The sequence below is a fragment of the Cydia pomonella genome, chromosome 1 (assembly GCF_033807575.1).
Source record: "Cydia pomonella isolate Wapato2018A chromosome 1, ilCydPomo1, whole genome shotgun sequence".
In the NCBI taxonomy this organism is placed as follows: domain Eukaryota; kingdom Metazoa; phylum Arthropoda; class Insecta; order Lepidoptera; family Tortricidae; genus Cydia; species Cydia pomonella.
In genome coordinates, this window is record NC_084703.1 from 34,483,410 (window position 1) to 34,500,058 (window position 16,649).

General features: G+C 38.2%; 1 protein-coding gene across 5 annotated transcripts in view; it reads right to left on the reverse strand.

The window, feature by feature from the left end:
* LOC133520844 (probable ubiquitin carboxyl-terminal hydrolase FAF-X) overlaps window positions 1-16,649 on the reverse strand; it is an 83,948-nt gene that overhangs the window by 37,065 nt on the left and 30,234 nt on the right. For 4 of the 5 annotated variants that reach the window (XM_061855555.1, XM_061855539.1, XM_061855531.1 and 1 more), the window contains 9 exons: window positions 15,609-15,776; window positions 14,984-15,051; window positions 14,776-14,888; window positions 9,494-9,667; window positions 9,283-9,424; window positions 9,036-9,189; window positions 8,765-8,912; window positions 8,566-8,686; window positions 6,645-6,781 (listed from right to left, as the gene is read on the reverse strand). In XM_061855555.1, coding sequence (XP_061711539.1) covers window positions 6,645-6,781; window positions 8,566-8,686; window positions 8,765-8,912; window positions 9,036-9,189; window positions 9,283-9,424; window positions 9,494-9,667; window positions 14,776-14,888; window positions 14,984-15,051; window positions 15,609-15,776 — 1,225 coding nt within the window. The remainder of the gene's footprint in view (window positions 1-6,644; window positions 6,782-8,565; window positions 8,687-8,764; window positions 8,913-9,035; window positions 9,190-9,282; window positions 9,425-9,493; window positions 9,668-14,775; window positions 14,889-14,983; window positions 15,052-15,608; window positions 15,777-16,649) is intronic. The other variant, XM_061855563.1, reaches the window with a different exon arrangement.

Genomic DNA, 16,649 nt, shown 5'->3' on the forward strand with positions numbered 1-16,649 from the left:
GTTTTAACTCGGGTGAAAGGCACCATTTCAGCCCTTGGTTAATAATCAATCTACTAATAATCTATATACTAATATCCCCTGTTTAGCCTATTGTGACGGAAGGCAAGGAGAATTTAGAATAGAGGTGGATTTTCAAAGAAAACTTTGTAGCCACCGTAAATTTACTACCATCTCTAAGTTTTAATCATGTGCCGAAATGATTAAAACTTAGAGAACGCCATTTGACTTGGATCCTTATCCTTTCACTCAGGGCGGCCTTTGGGGGTGGCAAAAGGGGCAACCGTCTGGAGCCTCGCGCAACAGGCTGAGTAGTTTTCTTTTACGTGAAACATGAGTGAGTCAACGTCAATGCAGAAGTTACCTAAACTACTATTCTATCGTCATTTGTCAATTTCGCGTCGATGGGCATTATTATATTATTTTCTTTTCTTATCTTCTGATTTTCGGGGGCCCTTGCACACTTCGACACATAGGGATCTTTTGTGTAGTTGCCCCCTAAGGAAAGATCCGTCAGCTACTCAAGAGCTTTTTTGACCATGTCCATGTGCCGGATGATGGAGCTTATGGGTAGCCTTTTGAATTCCTTTGGTTCCAGATGCCTTTGGTTTCGACGACCGGTTTGGCCTAGTGGGTAGTGACCCTGCCTACAAAGCTGATGGTCCCGGGACTCCCGGGTTCAAATCCTGGTAAGGGCATTTATTCGTGTGATGAGCATGGATATTTGTTCCCGACTCATGGGTGTGACATTCACACATTAGGTGTGTTACTGTATTTTCATCTTCACCACACATTCGACAGTCGGTGTTGTCGGAGTGGCCCATCCTGGCTAAAACTCCTTTGACCTCGTAATAGCCCGTAAACACCCCTGTTATAATTTGAGTTGTCTCTTGCAAGTTTCCATAGCTTTTTGCTCCAACCGGAGTCTACAACGGAGTCCTTGTATAAAGAGCTTTTGAGTGCTTTAGACCCGTCAGACTATCCCATTCTTTTTGATGTCTGGTCTTAGTGTGGTCCTTGATAGCCGTTATAATGGTTCCCTGTGAGAGCCCCACAAATTGTTCGGAGTACATAAATATACTTTACAGTACATATGGGGCTACTTTATAGCACTAGTGCGAGAAGTAGCATATTATGTTACTGTGTCGAACATTTAAAGGGCCATATGTACTGTAAAACGTTGTACGATACATGTGCGAATAGGTAATTCGCAACTCGTGTCGATTTAAAACACTCCCTTCGGTCGTGTTTTAATTTATCGCCACTCGTTTCGAATTTCCTATTTTTCGCACTTGTATCGTAATGTACTATATTAGTCTTATTACTTACAGATTCGGCTCTGGCAAGTTCATCTCCATTTTCATTAGGCGGGTCCACACAGAGCGAGTATACGCGCGAGGCAATTTCCTCACTCACGAACCGGCCAGTGTAGAATTGCCTCGCGCGTATGCTCGCTCTGTGTGGACCCACCTAATGCCTATGAATCCCTCGTGCCCTGGTATCCATACCAGTTGCACTTTACTTTGCCTTCCAAGCTTGTTCAGACCTTGGACGCTATTGTATACCAGTCTAGAGTCCACTCTGGGCGCCGTGAGCGCTGTGAGTGCAGCCTGACTGTCGCTGAGTATATAGATATTCTTCTCTTGTAATTGCCTAGCTATATTCTCATGCACACAGGCAATTATAGCGTATGTCGCGGCCTGGAAGACAGTAGCGTAATTACCCAATGGGTAATACCCATGCTTCTGCTACTACTAAAGTCATTCGCATAAATGCCAGCCCCCGTACCAGATACTGTCTTGGACCCGTCTGTGTACCATATGATAACGTTTTCATCAGAGATTGGTGCTTCAAGACCTTCGGTCCATTCAGCCCTTGTTGGAACTGTTACTTCAAAATTCTTACGGAACACAAACTTGGGTTGCATCTTATCGCAGCCCATATTCGTTATCCTTTGCATGAAATTGTCACATTCCATGTTTGTAGTAGTATTAATAAACTCTTTATTGTACAAAAATACATATTAAAAGTAACATACAATTAGTAAGAAGTACAAAGGCGAACTTATCCATTTGAGGGATCTCAACTGACTGTTGGTGTCTTTAGTCTTTGGCTTGCTATCGCTCCATTAGCCTGTTAAAGCCAGCCTGTGTAGCGATTTCCGCGCCTCTGATTGTATCACCAAATGTAGCGGCGGGAGGTCTAGCAGTACCTCCAACGCCGCTGTTAGCGTTGTTCTAAACGCTCCGGTAATAGCCATGCATGCCGTTTTTTGTATTTTCTTAAGGGCATCCCTCCATGTGCTCTTCAGTGTCCTTGGCCACCATGCCAGGCATCCGTACAAAATGATAGGTCTACCATCATGGTATAGATCCATCTTAGTACCTTTGGGTTTAAACCCCATGTTTTGCCATATGTCGTTCTCATTCCATACACTCTCAGCGCCTTGGTTGTGGTAAGTTCGACATGCTTACCCCAGTTCAGCTCTTTATCTAGTGTCACACCTAGATATTTCACTTCATCGGACATTTCCAGTACCCTTTCATAAAGCTTCAGTTGCTCCATGCCACTGAGGGTCTTTTTGCTGCTAAGCGGTATTACCACTGTTTTGCCTGGGTTGATGGAGAGTTGATGGCGGTTGCACCATCTCTCTACTTGCTTCAGTGCTATATTCATGATTTTGATACTAGTCCCGGGAATTTCTCGTTTACAAGAATCACTAAATCATCTGCATACCCTACCGTGTATATTGGGCCTTTGTTAAGTTCTTCCACCAGTGAGTTCACTACCAGACTCCAGAGAGTCGGTGAGAGAACTTCACCTTGTGGGCAACCCTTCGTGGCCGTTAAAATAGAATAATGAATTTCATCTCGCTTTGTGTGGTAGGGCACAGCCAGTGGATGTTATTCCAGATCTAGAGCAGAGCCAAACTGGGAAAGTACCTCCACCTTACAGAAAACCGCAGCCAAATAACACTAGACCTTACTCATCGTGTTGTGTTCCTGCCGGTGAGTAAGGTTGCCAGAGTTCAACGAGGGGGGGCGGGTTTAGGGTCGACAACGCGCATGTAACTCCTCTGGAGTTGCAGGCGTACATAGGCTACGGAGACTGCTTGCCATCAGGCGGGCCGTATGCTTGTTTGCCACCGACGTAGTATAAAAAAAATAGTTATTTACAGTACATATGGTCCTACATTCCCGCACGCGTGCGGGAAAGAGCACTTTCCGTGCATATGTCGAAACTTTAAAGAGCCATATGTACTGTAAAACGTTGTACGATACACGTGCGAATAGGTAATTCGCAACTCGTGTCGATTTAAAACACTCCCTTCGGTCGTGTTTTAATTTATCACAACTCGTTGCGAATTTCCTACTTTCTGCACTTGTATCGTAAATAACTATTGTGCAACAAGAGAGGATAGTTAGTTTTTCCTGCGAGTGTTGATTTTGTGATTGTAAGTTAGAATCTTGAGCGTAGCGTGGGACTCAAAAACACGAGATGTAAAAGAACTTTGCTCTCGTGTGACACATACAACTTTTAACCTCAGTAGTGAGAACATATAAAAGATTAAGAAAAGGGTCTAGCAAGCTAAGCTAAGAAGATTGGCCCCCGCAAGGGATTTGGTTGTAATTTGAGGTGCAGTAGTGGCAGGTCCTAAGTACACTGTATGCGTAATATCAGCCTTCGATCTTCTTTTGTTTCAGACTTATCCACGAAAATGTCAAAAAATCAAAGTAATTTTTAAACTGTTATTGCAGCTAAACCAAGCAAGCGAGAGCAACCAAACAAATTCAGAATTAAAGAGCATAAAATGGGGTTCATAATACATATTTTTACAGACATTCATTTCCTTGAACTTGGATGAAAAAAATAATGTAATTTTTTTCTGCTCCATTTTTTTGCCACTTCTCGCGGAGACACAACTATCAAAAAAATTACTTTATAAGCGACAATTGTTAACTACGTGTCCATTTAAAAACATTTTGAAAAATCATGGTGCGTCATGTCAAAAAAAAAACAATTACGAAGATATGTTTACTATATCATATTATATCAATAGAGTAGTACCTACTACCTAGTGGCAAATGTGTCTGTAGTATAACTTCCTCTTTCCTTCATTATGAAATAATTAAAGGACACATTTTCTAGCTATTTCTTATGCAATTTTAATAATGTCTGAAAGAAGGTGTAAATGTTGTAATATATGTTTACGCAAAACAAATGGAACTAAAAAAATGATAAAGAACGCTGCAAAAATTGATTGCTTTAGGTATTATTTAATTTTTTTTAAATTTATGCAAATAAGAAACGAAGTGGGTACATAAAAGTATTGGATGTAAAGTCATTGACAAAAACATTTTTTATTACCATTCCATATTAACAAATAACTCGGTACAGCAAACAGAACAATACAATTCTTCCATTTTTACAGTCATACTCTTCATCGTCCCAAGTATAACTAAATTCGATTCTACAATATTCACATTTTCTCTTACGGGCAATATTTTCGTCCGTAAGAGAAATGTCAACGTCTGGTAAGGATTTCAGAAAGAGCTCCTTAGACATTTGCACTGGTATGTGGAGCCCAAATATTTTCGACTTTATGTTCGTAATTGTTTTTTTTTTTTTAATATGACGCACCATGATTTTTAAAAATGTTTTTAAATGGATACGTAGTTAACAAATGTGGCTTATCACGTAATTTTTTTGATAGTTGTGTCTCCGCGAAAAGTGGCAAAAAAATGGAGCAGAAAAAAATTACATTATTTTTTTCATCCAAGTTCAAGGAAATGAATGTCTGTAAAAATATGCATTATGAACCCCATTTTATGCTCCTTAATTCTGAATTTATTTGGTTGCTGTCGATTGCTCGGTTTAGCTGCAATAACAGTTTAAAAATTACCTTGATTTTTTGACATTTTCGTGGATAAGTCTGAAACAAAAGAAGATCGAAGGCTGATATTACGCATACAGTGTTCTTAGGACCTGCCACTACTGCACCTCAAATTACAACCAAATCCCTTGCGGGGGCCAATCTTCTTAGCTTAGCTTGCTAGACCCTTTAACATCAAGTAAAGTTTTCATTCCTGTATTCATGCCCTTCACTATATTAAAAATCTAGTTTGTCTCACTCCCTGGAGTGACGAAAGTAGGCTTGTTCGAGCTGCTGAGGTGAAAAATATTTTTATTCAGTAGCTTAAAAACAAATTAAGTACAATATCTGCGCTGATGCCTCTTTTTAAATGAGAAAACACTTGTGCTAAGAGAGTACCGCTCTTCTACGCGGTTAGTTAAACACGGCCGTTGCTAATATTTCATCTCCCAAAGAGAAGATTTTATTAGTCGGCTATTTAGCATAGTAACAATCCATCTACAGAATACAGATTGTCGGTTCTATGCCATGGTTAGATGATATTATTTTACTAAGATAAAATTATTTTCACCCACTGGGTTTACTTTTTCAATAAAACTTTTTATGACGGAAAAACAAAAATGTATGATATTGGTAGCACTTTTTTCTCGTATTAGGATCGAAAGAGCTATAATATAAAAAATCGAATATCCTAAATGAAAAATGCGTATAACGCACGCGTTTGCTCTAAAAAACAGTGACGTGTTTTTGGTACGCAGACGCAGCAAACTCATTGCATTGATCGCACGAGTTTAACGCTACGATTTGTGCACAAAAAAACCGAGCACTTTACTGTAGAATTTGTCCAATTGTTTCAGAACAACGAATCATTGATTGTACTAGAGATGTAAAGTCTAAGAAAAAATCCTTGCATGTAAATGCAATTTTTTTCCCTCTTACGAACTCCCACCGCCCTCGTGTTAGTACACTGAAAATGGATTTATCGTATGATATTGATTCTGATATATGCTTTCATTAATATCGTGTCCGTATACCTTAATTTTGGTTCATTCATACAGCTGTACCTGCATATGTATTTTACATTCCTCATAGTGGAAATGAAAAGTAGTGCAACTATAGTTATTAACGATCTACTATAGATACATCATTCGCTACTTATTATAGAGCGGTGGCAGAAAATACTATTTAAAACCCATATTCATAATAGGCTACCAAATCTATGTTCATATAAAAGTTACTTGAGCAACAAGCCGATTTGTATATTCTGTGTAAAAATAAAGAATGATAGACCAAATACCTGGCTAATGGACACAAAAAAGATTCTAATTGTGTGAATAAATGGTTTAGAGACCTATAGAGAATGCGTATTAAATTGTACCCATGAGAAAAAGTACATATTATTACTGTCGGACCCAAGTCGCTTATTTTTATAGCATGAACAGTGGCTTCGTGTTAAATTGGTAAAATGGCTATTTCATCACAGAAACAGCATTTGCACGTCTTTCTTTTATAATTGTTAACTTCTCTTCAAAATCCGATTCCGACATTTAATTTTATTTGAAATTCTGGATTAAATGATGATCGACTTTCATCGTTTGCCTTGTCACTTTCAGAACCACTAAACTCCATAATAATATCTGTATGGTATGATCTGGTGAAATATAGCCCTGCTTTATCTTCGTTTACGTAGTACTCCTTGTCAGGAAAAGAAGTTAAAACCACTAAACTGTTATATTAGTGTGTTTGATTAGTATGTGTAATTACATATACTTACTTGAAATTCATATTTCTCATTGACTGCACAAGACTAGTATTTTCAATCGTGTCTTTCCTCGTGTAGAATAGTATATATGCATTCCACCATCTCTTTTGGCGTTTATATGAGACCCTCTTTAACATCGGATCAAATATCTGGAACAATGTAAGAGATTACCACTTCACGCGTAAGGCACACGTGCACATGCGTAGGCCTAGAATTACTAGCCTGAATAATTGATACACATATAACGTTTGCAGAACTAACGCATGCGCAAGTAGATATGTTAATCATAATAACCTTCAAATCAGAAAATGCGTCAATTAGGTTGCTAAGCGGATGCTGTGGTCCGTTAGAATGCAATAGGGAAAACGTTAAAAGGAAAAGGATAAAATGAGATATTAGGAAAAATAATATAAAATCACTCGATAGAGAGTCCGTCTTAAGGTAAATCTGCACAGACTTTGAAGTGACAAACTGAGGAAGTCTAACTATAAACCTAGAAATTTCACATGTCTGGTGGTAAAATCTATGTAAATTGCTCAAACTTTAACACCAATTTTGCTACGCTATACTTTTCTCTAATCTATAAAGTAGAGATAAACCATTCTTAAACTGTGCGTTCCATTCCGGGCACCACACCCACCACGCCACGTATACAGTAATATTAGTCTACAAATGTATTTACTGACTTTTGTTTGTGTGTGTTAACTAACCTAACCTTTAATAATATGACAATATGAGTCAAGGCACGCGCCGTCTTCAATGATAATGTCATTAAAATGTTATGCGTGTGAGGTAGTATAGTCTAACTCGGCGCGAGGGCACGGCCAATCTTGACGACTTGATAGGCAATGAGCTATCCTCCGGGCGCCTGGCAGCTAATAGTACATTATTGTCGAGGCTCGGAATTAGCTACGTGTGATTCGATTTAAACGGACAGCCTTGAGGCCCTTGGGAGTGACGGACTCTGTACCAATTTCTAGTTTCCGCCGGTAGGGACAGTAGATAGCAATATGAGCTGTTTGATCAAACTACACAACCTGACAGATTTTGAATACAAGTAGTATATTGAGTAGTTGTTGACTGTGCCTTATAGAATATTACATTCTGACACCAGCTTATTTAATTTCACGTGATTTACAATAGCATTATAACAAATAAATTCGCATATGCTGTATCTTTCTTTCATATAAACGTTTGTTTACATTTCATTTCCCTGGAGTATCGCCCCAATTTTGAAAACAGCATCTTAGATAAAGGAATATGACAGCAGTGCCAAACATCACATAAAAAAAGATATTAAAAAAGGAAATGCAAAAAATATCAAAAATACTACAACATCAAAATAAAAAAAAAAAATACAATTGTTTAGTTCTATATAAAATAAAAACATTAATGGTCAATTATATCAATATCATGCTAGTAGTAGTAGTTGACGTGCTTGTTTTTGCTTGTATGTAAATTCCATGTTGACGTGTAAAAGTGCCCTTGTGGCCTATTTGCTGAATAAATGTTGAAGTTGAAATATTTAATGCATTTGCAGGGGATAAAACAAAACACAGTATGTATTTAGCAAAACAGGGTAATAAAGACAGTCCAAATCTATATATTTCAATTTTTTGGCTGTTAAAATAATAAAACGAATGGAGCGTAATTACAACCAAGTAGCAGCCTGGAAGTTACCATTATACATGGTTGCAGTGAAATACTGTATCATTATTGCTATAGGCAAGTCTCCTATTGAAACGCAAAGAAAACTGAGAAGTTCGCTGGAGAATCTTGAGATAAAATCATTATTAAGAAATCGCTAAGCAACAAGCACAGAACTAAATTAAACATCTTGATAAAAGGCAAGAAGTTCGCAAAGTACTTCAGCAGCAGAAGTTCAGCATCCGATTAAAATGCCAAAGTATATTTAAGGATTGGAAAGTCTCACCTCGCCCGTGTACTCTCCGCCGAAGCACTGCGCCTTCATCTCCTCGTCGTCGTGCATCGCGCACTCGGTCACGTCGCCGTCGTCTAGTTTCACCCACCGTCCTGTTTCACTGCCGTTATCTCTGATACATATAATAACAATCAATTTTACTATTAATGGTCCTATACTACATAAGAATCTTATTAAAAAAATAGTTTACCGTAAGAGCACATATGAATAATAGTGGCCCCCGGATGCTTGTCCAGAGTGCACTACAATGCCGCTCAGCTGATAGTGGGTCTCGGGCGACCGTTCTTCACCTCCCTCCCAGAGAGAGGCGTCGCCCTCCGCGCGTGCTAGGCCTCGAGCTGGCGGCGCATACAATATTCACGTTAACAAGATTGTATACAATGTATATACGTACATATATAAAATTGTATGCAAGTATAGTTATACAAACAGAACGTCTTCTAAAGAAACTAATTTCTTACCTGTATACGGCTCAACATCCAATTCCCTCGGAAATTCAAAGTAATCGTTAAATTTGATAGCGCAAACTTTTTCGAAGTCGTATTCGAACCTTTTAAGTTGTATGACTAGAACTGGGGGTAATTTGTTTAAACATAACCTTTTTACGGTTACAACCTGTGAATAGAGCATATACATAAAATTACCAATATAGATTAGTAGCAATGCAAAATAGTTTGTATTTCTTACAAAGACCAACAAAAGCTATACCTTCTTATTGCACTTATCACAGTGGTAAGCATCAGCGCCTTCTAAAAGTTCGCCTCGCACATATGCTTCTAAAGATTCCTGAAGCCGTGACATATTTCTTATGTCTAAAGACACTACACTGAAAGGTTCTTCTTTGCAGTACCTGTAAACATGTGTTATTTACATATTTGTTCAGCATATTTATACATTTAAGCACATGCGTGGCTCGTACCTGTGTGGGCATCCTTTACAGATTTTTTGATCTGAGTAAGTACCGCCTAATGTTTTGGCCATCAGTTGTTCTTGTCCCAATGATTTCAAAGCTTCATCTAATGATTCCACAAGGGACATGAAAAATTCTACAGCATCTTGTTGTTCTCGGAGATTTACTGGCTCGCCTTGAAGTCTAAAGAAATAATTGTATGTATATCTATTGATTTTAATCTGATTTATAAACTGAAGGTAGTTAGTTCCTTCTTTAGAGAACAGAGAAAATACTCAGGGCAGTTGGTGTAACAGAAACTACTCGGTAACAGAAACACTTGTGTGGAATATGCATGGCATAGTGTTTCTCTTTCACCAGGCTAAACAAATCGATTCTGTTAACCTAACTGAGTAAACTATAAGGTCACTAAGCATTACTTAGTCAGGTCATAAGTTCTATCACAAAGGTTTTGGCTAAAAAATGTAATCCAAAGCTTTTAATAAACAAAAGTTAGCCATGATTTGAAAGCTTGTTTTATACTGGTCGAACTGTAATATAATTACAGTAAACTCCGTATAACGTCACTCGATATAACGATTCACTTCTCTCCCTATGACGTCGACATTTGTTGGCTATGGTTGCTTTACTTTAATATGAATTTCTCTCTAAATAACGAAAACTCTATAGCGTCAAAAAAACGTCCCTTGTCCCTTGGGTGTCGCTATATGGAGTTCACACTGTAGTTTAAAATGTGGATAGCGATTTTATTTACTACTTGTTTACTTTGGAATTGTCGTTAACGCGAATACGCGGCTGAATTGTGAAAAATTATACTTCACAAATGGGAGTAAAAATCAGTGTCACATTAATAAAATAGATACAATTGTTTATTTATATGAATCTACTTTATTACAGCATAATTTCGTCACATGCATTAAGTTTTCTGACAAGTCTGTACTTCAGCTAATACCCTTCAAACTTAGGGTACTTTTCAGTAACACGCTTATATTTGATTTCCATGCTATCAATGTTTTTTCGTTTTTCAACTGTAACCGCTCGTCAGTTTACGATTCAATTTGTAATGTTTAATTGTAATTAACGTTCGGCCAACGCTGCATACAACAAGTAGATCATAATTTTATGTATGTAATATTTACAAAAATTTATAAAAACGTGCTATTGCACTGTTTCTGTCAAGCCCTGTTCAAGGTGATATTGCTCCCTATTTATGTGCATGGCAAATAAAATGGATTTATACTTAATTGCATCGCATATATCGTTTACATAGATGATAAACATTAAAGGACCCAGTACACTACCTTGAGGTACACCAAAGTTATTTTGTAGAGTTTCAGATTGGTAGTGGATTACCTCATTTTGGTCATTTAATGTGGAAATATCTACATATTGATTTCTTCCAGACAAGTACGTTTGAATCCAATTTAAAGCAGGTCCTCGTATGCCATATTTGTCTAATTTTTGGAGAAGCAAAGAATGGTCCACAAAATCCTTCTCTCTCTAGTCTTCGTAACTTTTGCTTGTGTGATTATAGTTTGTATACTGTTTTCAAACTTCGAATAGTCGTGGTCTTGACCAAATGTCGTTTCTCATTTCCATCAATTTTATGAGCTTGGTATAGTCCACAGAATCGTATTTTATTTTTTGTTTGTTTTGGGCGTCTTTTTAATAACTCTACGTATATCTGCTTATGATCATGATCAGACATGGCAGTCTATAATGTGAAAATTGAAACTGTCTCCGATTAGATCCGTGTAAACGTGATCAAGGATAGTTTTACATGATGCAGTCGCTCGGGCGCAGAAGCACGCTTCAATTTTGTTTAAAATAGCATATCCGTTTTCTTCTATTGTAGAAATGTATTGGGATGTGGTTTGGTCGTTGGACAAGAGGTCGATGTTGAAATCGCCGAAAATTATAGATCTTTTATTGTTTTCAAGTTGTTCCTCCAGAGTTGTTATGAAATTGTTATAGTTTGTTCTTCCCGGTCTGTATACTACTCCAATATTAAGCGATAGCTTTGAAATTGATATCCAGAAAAAATTGTTACCACTTGTGTATGTTTGAATAGTCACGGCATGTTCAATACTATTTAGGATAAACCAGGTATTTGTAGCAGTCTGGCTTCCGTCTCGGTTTTGATCCATGTTTCTGTGAGCAAAATCAGGTGTTGTTTTTGGTATGCATTCTAGAATACACTGTAATTCTTCGCGAGCGTCAGAATGGCGGGTGTACCTAAATAAAAATAAATGAAAAACATACCATATTTTTGTACCTAATTAGTATTATTTAGTACCTCCGTTAAAAAAATTGTACACAAATTTATCATCAAAAAACAGTACATCCGCCATCCTGACAGTCAGAATGGCGGGTGTACTTTATTACGCTATGTTGATAAATTCTATAAAAGCCAAATTTTTGTACCTTCATATTCAATTATAATATAAGCCATTTTATTTGTGGTTTCCAAGTTTTACTCATTTTATATTTTACTTGCTATTACAATTTCGCAGGCGTTATCATTTTTCAAGTTATCGATCTAATTTTTAAGAAAAAACGCTATTAACGCAATTATTTTTATTACGCCAGGAATTAGGATCGAGGATCAGAAAAAGGTTGTTACCAGCAATTGATCCCTGAGGAACTACTGGTTCTAAGTTTGACCTTGAGTTATGTACATACGTGCATTGTTTACGATTATTTAGAAAGGATGCAATCATTTTATGAAATACACCGCTAACCCCATACTGAGGTAATTTAGTTAAAAGAAGAGGATGATCAATCATCTCGAAGGCGCGCGACAGGTCGCAGAAGACGGCAGCCTACCGGGCGGTTGAATAACAAGTCCGTTGTAGACACACTATGTATAATTGAAAAGATTAAGCACAGTTACAAGCGTGAAGAAACACAGGCACAGGAGTATAGAAAGCACAGATTACAGTCAGAAGGAAGAAAACACGAAAGAAAGCGAAATAACATAAAAATTAGGCGTAAGCACTGCACTCGCGTATGTAGCGGATCGATAAGCGGAGAGACATGCATTCGCGGTCGCGGATGAGATCGCACTGCCGGAGCGGCGCGAGCGCCGGCCGCTGTATAGCCAAACCGGTCACGTGGTCTATGTAATTCCCAACCATCCGCTCGCGCGCTGATACTAATTAACCGACTCCGGCGTGCTTCATGCGTTAATCATTATTATAATGCTGTGTGCAGTGATCGCCACACAGCGACCTGTCGGGCGTCCTCGAGGTGTCGCAGCACCTGTGTCACAACATCCTGCGCAGCGTCCGTCGTCGACCTTCCCGGTTGGTATGCGTATTGTTGACTGTTTCACAAGTTGTTGGAATTGAAATGTTGCATCAGTCTTTTGCTAATTAGGTTTTCATAAACCTTTGAGTGGTGGGCACCAGAGATATCGGGCGATAAGATTTGGGTGAGTCATGTTCACCTTTCCACTTGCAAACCGGTTGCACTTTTATTAGCTTTAAAACATCAGGGTATACGCCGGCGCTAGCGTACTCGTTAACCAAGAATAGGATCAGTGATATAACCAAAGGAGACAGACAGTCAAAATTGTGAGTTGACATATCATTAATGTCTTTTCCTACTCCTCTACTGTTATCTGTCATTTATGCATTCATTAACACGAATATAAGAACATACATAAAAGATTTCAAGAAAAGTCTATATTGTCTATTCCTCATAAAAGCTCTTGTGCTTTTATACGCTATAACGTTACTGCGATTAATGGCTACCAACCTAACAAAACCAAAACGAATACGGTTTTAAACTAAGTGCATTGATGCCAACTTACAAAATATTCATTTGGTTGCATAATAAAAATAATTATTTCATAAGTCAGAAACACGCATGTGACACCCGTAATATAGCAACACCCATAGACTACGAAGACCGCTTAGCGTTGCTTGTTAGTCTCCGTAGGCTACGGTGGCCAAAATTGAGAAAAAACTGTCCAAAAAATTAATTTAGCAAGTAGCAAGTACCAGGGCTTCATGAGTTACGAGGAGGTGTCGCCGACCGGCCGGCCGCGGCCCGGGGCGGGCCGGGCGCGTAACAAGGTGTGCTCGCGCGTCTTGGCTATATACTTTTGCTGTAATTTGTTTACCTAAATTAAGATTTATTTTTGTTGACTCGTAGGAAAAATATTGTATGCAACGTTGTATAAGTAGGTCAAAAAATTCTCGTGGCGTATTCCTTTACAATGTTCGCCTATGCCTTCGGCTCCGGCTCACATTGTAACTCACGCCACTCGCCTTTTTTGACCCTTCTTATACAACTGATGCATAAAATACTATTCGAACTTTTTCGTTTTATTTTATTAAAAGACTCAATGATTTCACTTACGGTGAACGGAGTAAAAACAAGTGATGCAAGCATTGTGTCTAGATAATTGTCTAAATATACACAAACAGTTACAATGCACGGTTTTAAATTGTTTAAGTTGGCGCTAGCGTAATACTGCGGAAGCTATAAGATCAGGCCAATACAAACCAAAGTCACAGAATCGCGCCTGCGCTGGCACGGCCATGTTATGAGAAGACCAGATGACAACATGACAAAAAGTATCATATCGGGACCAAATCCTCGTGGCAGACCCCTTACTACATGGATGTCAATAATTAAAAAAGACCTCTCCAATAACAATTTAGACCTAGCGACGACCCAGAAACGATATCTCTGGAGAAGGAGGATTAGGAGAGCCGACCCCAATAAGAAATGGGACAAGGCCGGAAGAAAAAGCGTTAACGTAATACTGGTTCAGTAGTGATGCGGCGGCGGCGGCTCGCGCACTCTCGCACTCGCCCTCCGACCGGCTTATGAGTATGTCTATTGCGCGGTTTCCAGTCTTGTTTTTCCTGCACGTTTCGTCAGCTATTACTTACCAAATATTACGGCACATATTGTCACTGCTATTTGAAATTTGCCTATTAATATAATTTTTACGTAGTTTTCAATAGTGCCCAATACAATGGTTCTGTTTTTGCAAGGTTCGATAGTGACTCGCGGTCTTTAGGGTTATGTGAAAGATTAGTTTTTAGTCCACGTAATTTATTTCGCTTAACTTTTATAAGTTCTGTAATTTTCTATAGACTGATAACATTAACTTTATTTTGATCTTTTGTGACAAATGAGGTCATGAATATAAGCTATAACATTTTTATCAGTAAAATGTTTGTGACAGAACTTATGACCTGACTAAGTATATAATTTAGGGTTTAGAGGTTTGTCAGCGTAATTGAACTGACAAACGTTTCATTGTAAATGCTTACCTAAAATGAGCCCACAACCCTCTTGGCACATAATATTGCAGTTTACTGAAATGCAAATGTGCGAATATAGCTTGGACTTGTTTCAAGATTGTGATGTTGTAGTCGCCAGCAGTCTGTAAGGAGGCAATAACAAATGTACTCTGTTAATTGTGAAAACCTACACATTAAACGTAAGACTCTCAAGTTAGAAAAGTTATACTTTGCATACCTCTACTTTTTCTACAATAGAGTGTTGATTCTCCCCAGAGAAATCTTCGTTAGGATCGGTTGCTGCTCCTAAAATCAACGTTTCTTTAGAAAAGTAGCACTTCATTCGCTTGGCAGGTGGAGTACAAATGTGGCAAATATCAACCCTAATTATATTTTTTTCAATACATAGATAGATTAAATTTTTTAAATAGAAATGTATTATTGTTTTGCTCATCTCAGAGTAAATAATTTCTTTCAGGTAATATGACGATGTAGTCATCTAACACACGTATCCACTTTTCTAAACAATTAGTATGGCGACTTGGTTACTTAAGTTGGGGCACCGACCGTACAATCAATACAAATAAAAATCTATTCTATTTTATTCTAAACAGGACTAATATCACTTAACTAATCATCATCAATTCATCATCACTCCGACATCCAACTGAATAATATTACGATTGCTGGTTATGTTAAAATAAAAGTGACGACCTAACGACTAACCAGTACGTACACGAAATTGTCAATGGCTAACAACGATAGCTTTAAATAAATCGACCGTGGGGAGGGTAATGAAAAGACTACTTTCTGTCTGTAAATATGGGGACACGAATTCTTGTATATTTTTTATAAGTGCTGACCTTGGACGGTGAGTATCGCGTCGCGCACGTCGCGCACGCAGTAGAGCTGCTGCAGCACCGAGTTCATGTAGCAGGTGGCGCCGGCGTTCTTGAGCCCCGCCAGCCCCGCCGCCGGCCGCGGCCCGACGCACGGCATATACTCCCACTCCACCAGCGGCACGTTTTTGTCTGCAAGACAATCGTTCTTATATTATATTAAGGTAGGCTAACGCAAAATTGTAGTTTTTAATAGTATTTTATGCAACAGTTTTATAAGACGGGCCCAAAAATGTAAAGGAATACGCCACGAGCATTTTTTGACCTACTTATACAACGTTTCATACAATACTTTTCCTACGAGTCAACAAAAATAATACTTTAAACTAGTAGAATCATATAGGTAAACAAACCAAAATATTCATTAGGTTGTTAATAGAAACAATTTCTTCATAAGTCAGAAACGCGCATGTGACACCCTTAATATAGCAACATCCATAGACTAGAAATACTGCTTAACGCTGCTACTGAGGCCAAAATCGAGAAAAACTGTCCAAAAACTTAATTTTGCAAAGAGCAAGTACCAGGGCCTCATGAGACAAGGTGTCGCTGACCAGCCGGCAGGGGCGGGCCGGCGTAAGAATGTATGCTCTCGTATCTTAGCTGTATACTTTTGGCTTATTTACCTATATGATTCTACTAGTTTAAAGTATTATTTTTGTTAACTTGTAGAAATAGTACATTTAAATGCAAGTGTGCAAAGTGTATCTTTATTTACGAGTCCCGAGATAAAAGACACGGAATAAGTAAATAAAGACACTTCCACACGTACATTGAACGACGTTTTATAATACATTTGCGAAAAGATCACAATAAAACAAATATTGATTACGTGATTATTTCACTTACACCTTTCAGTTACGAATTTTCCCTTGAACTTGCATGATATTGTTCATTCAGAACTATAAACTACGTTCAGCGATGATTTACATTGCAAAAAATAATCACAACATCTCATTTCATACAAAACACTCTCACCCTTGCAAATTAAGGTGAATTATTTTG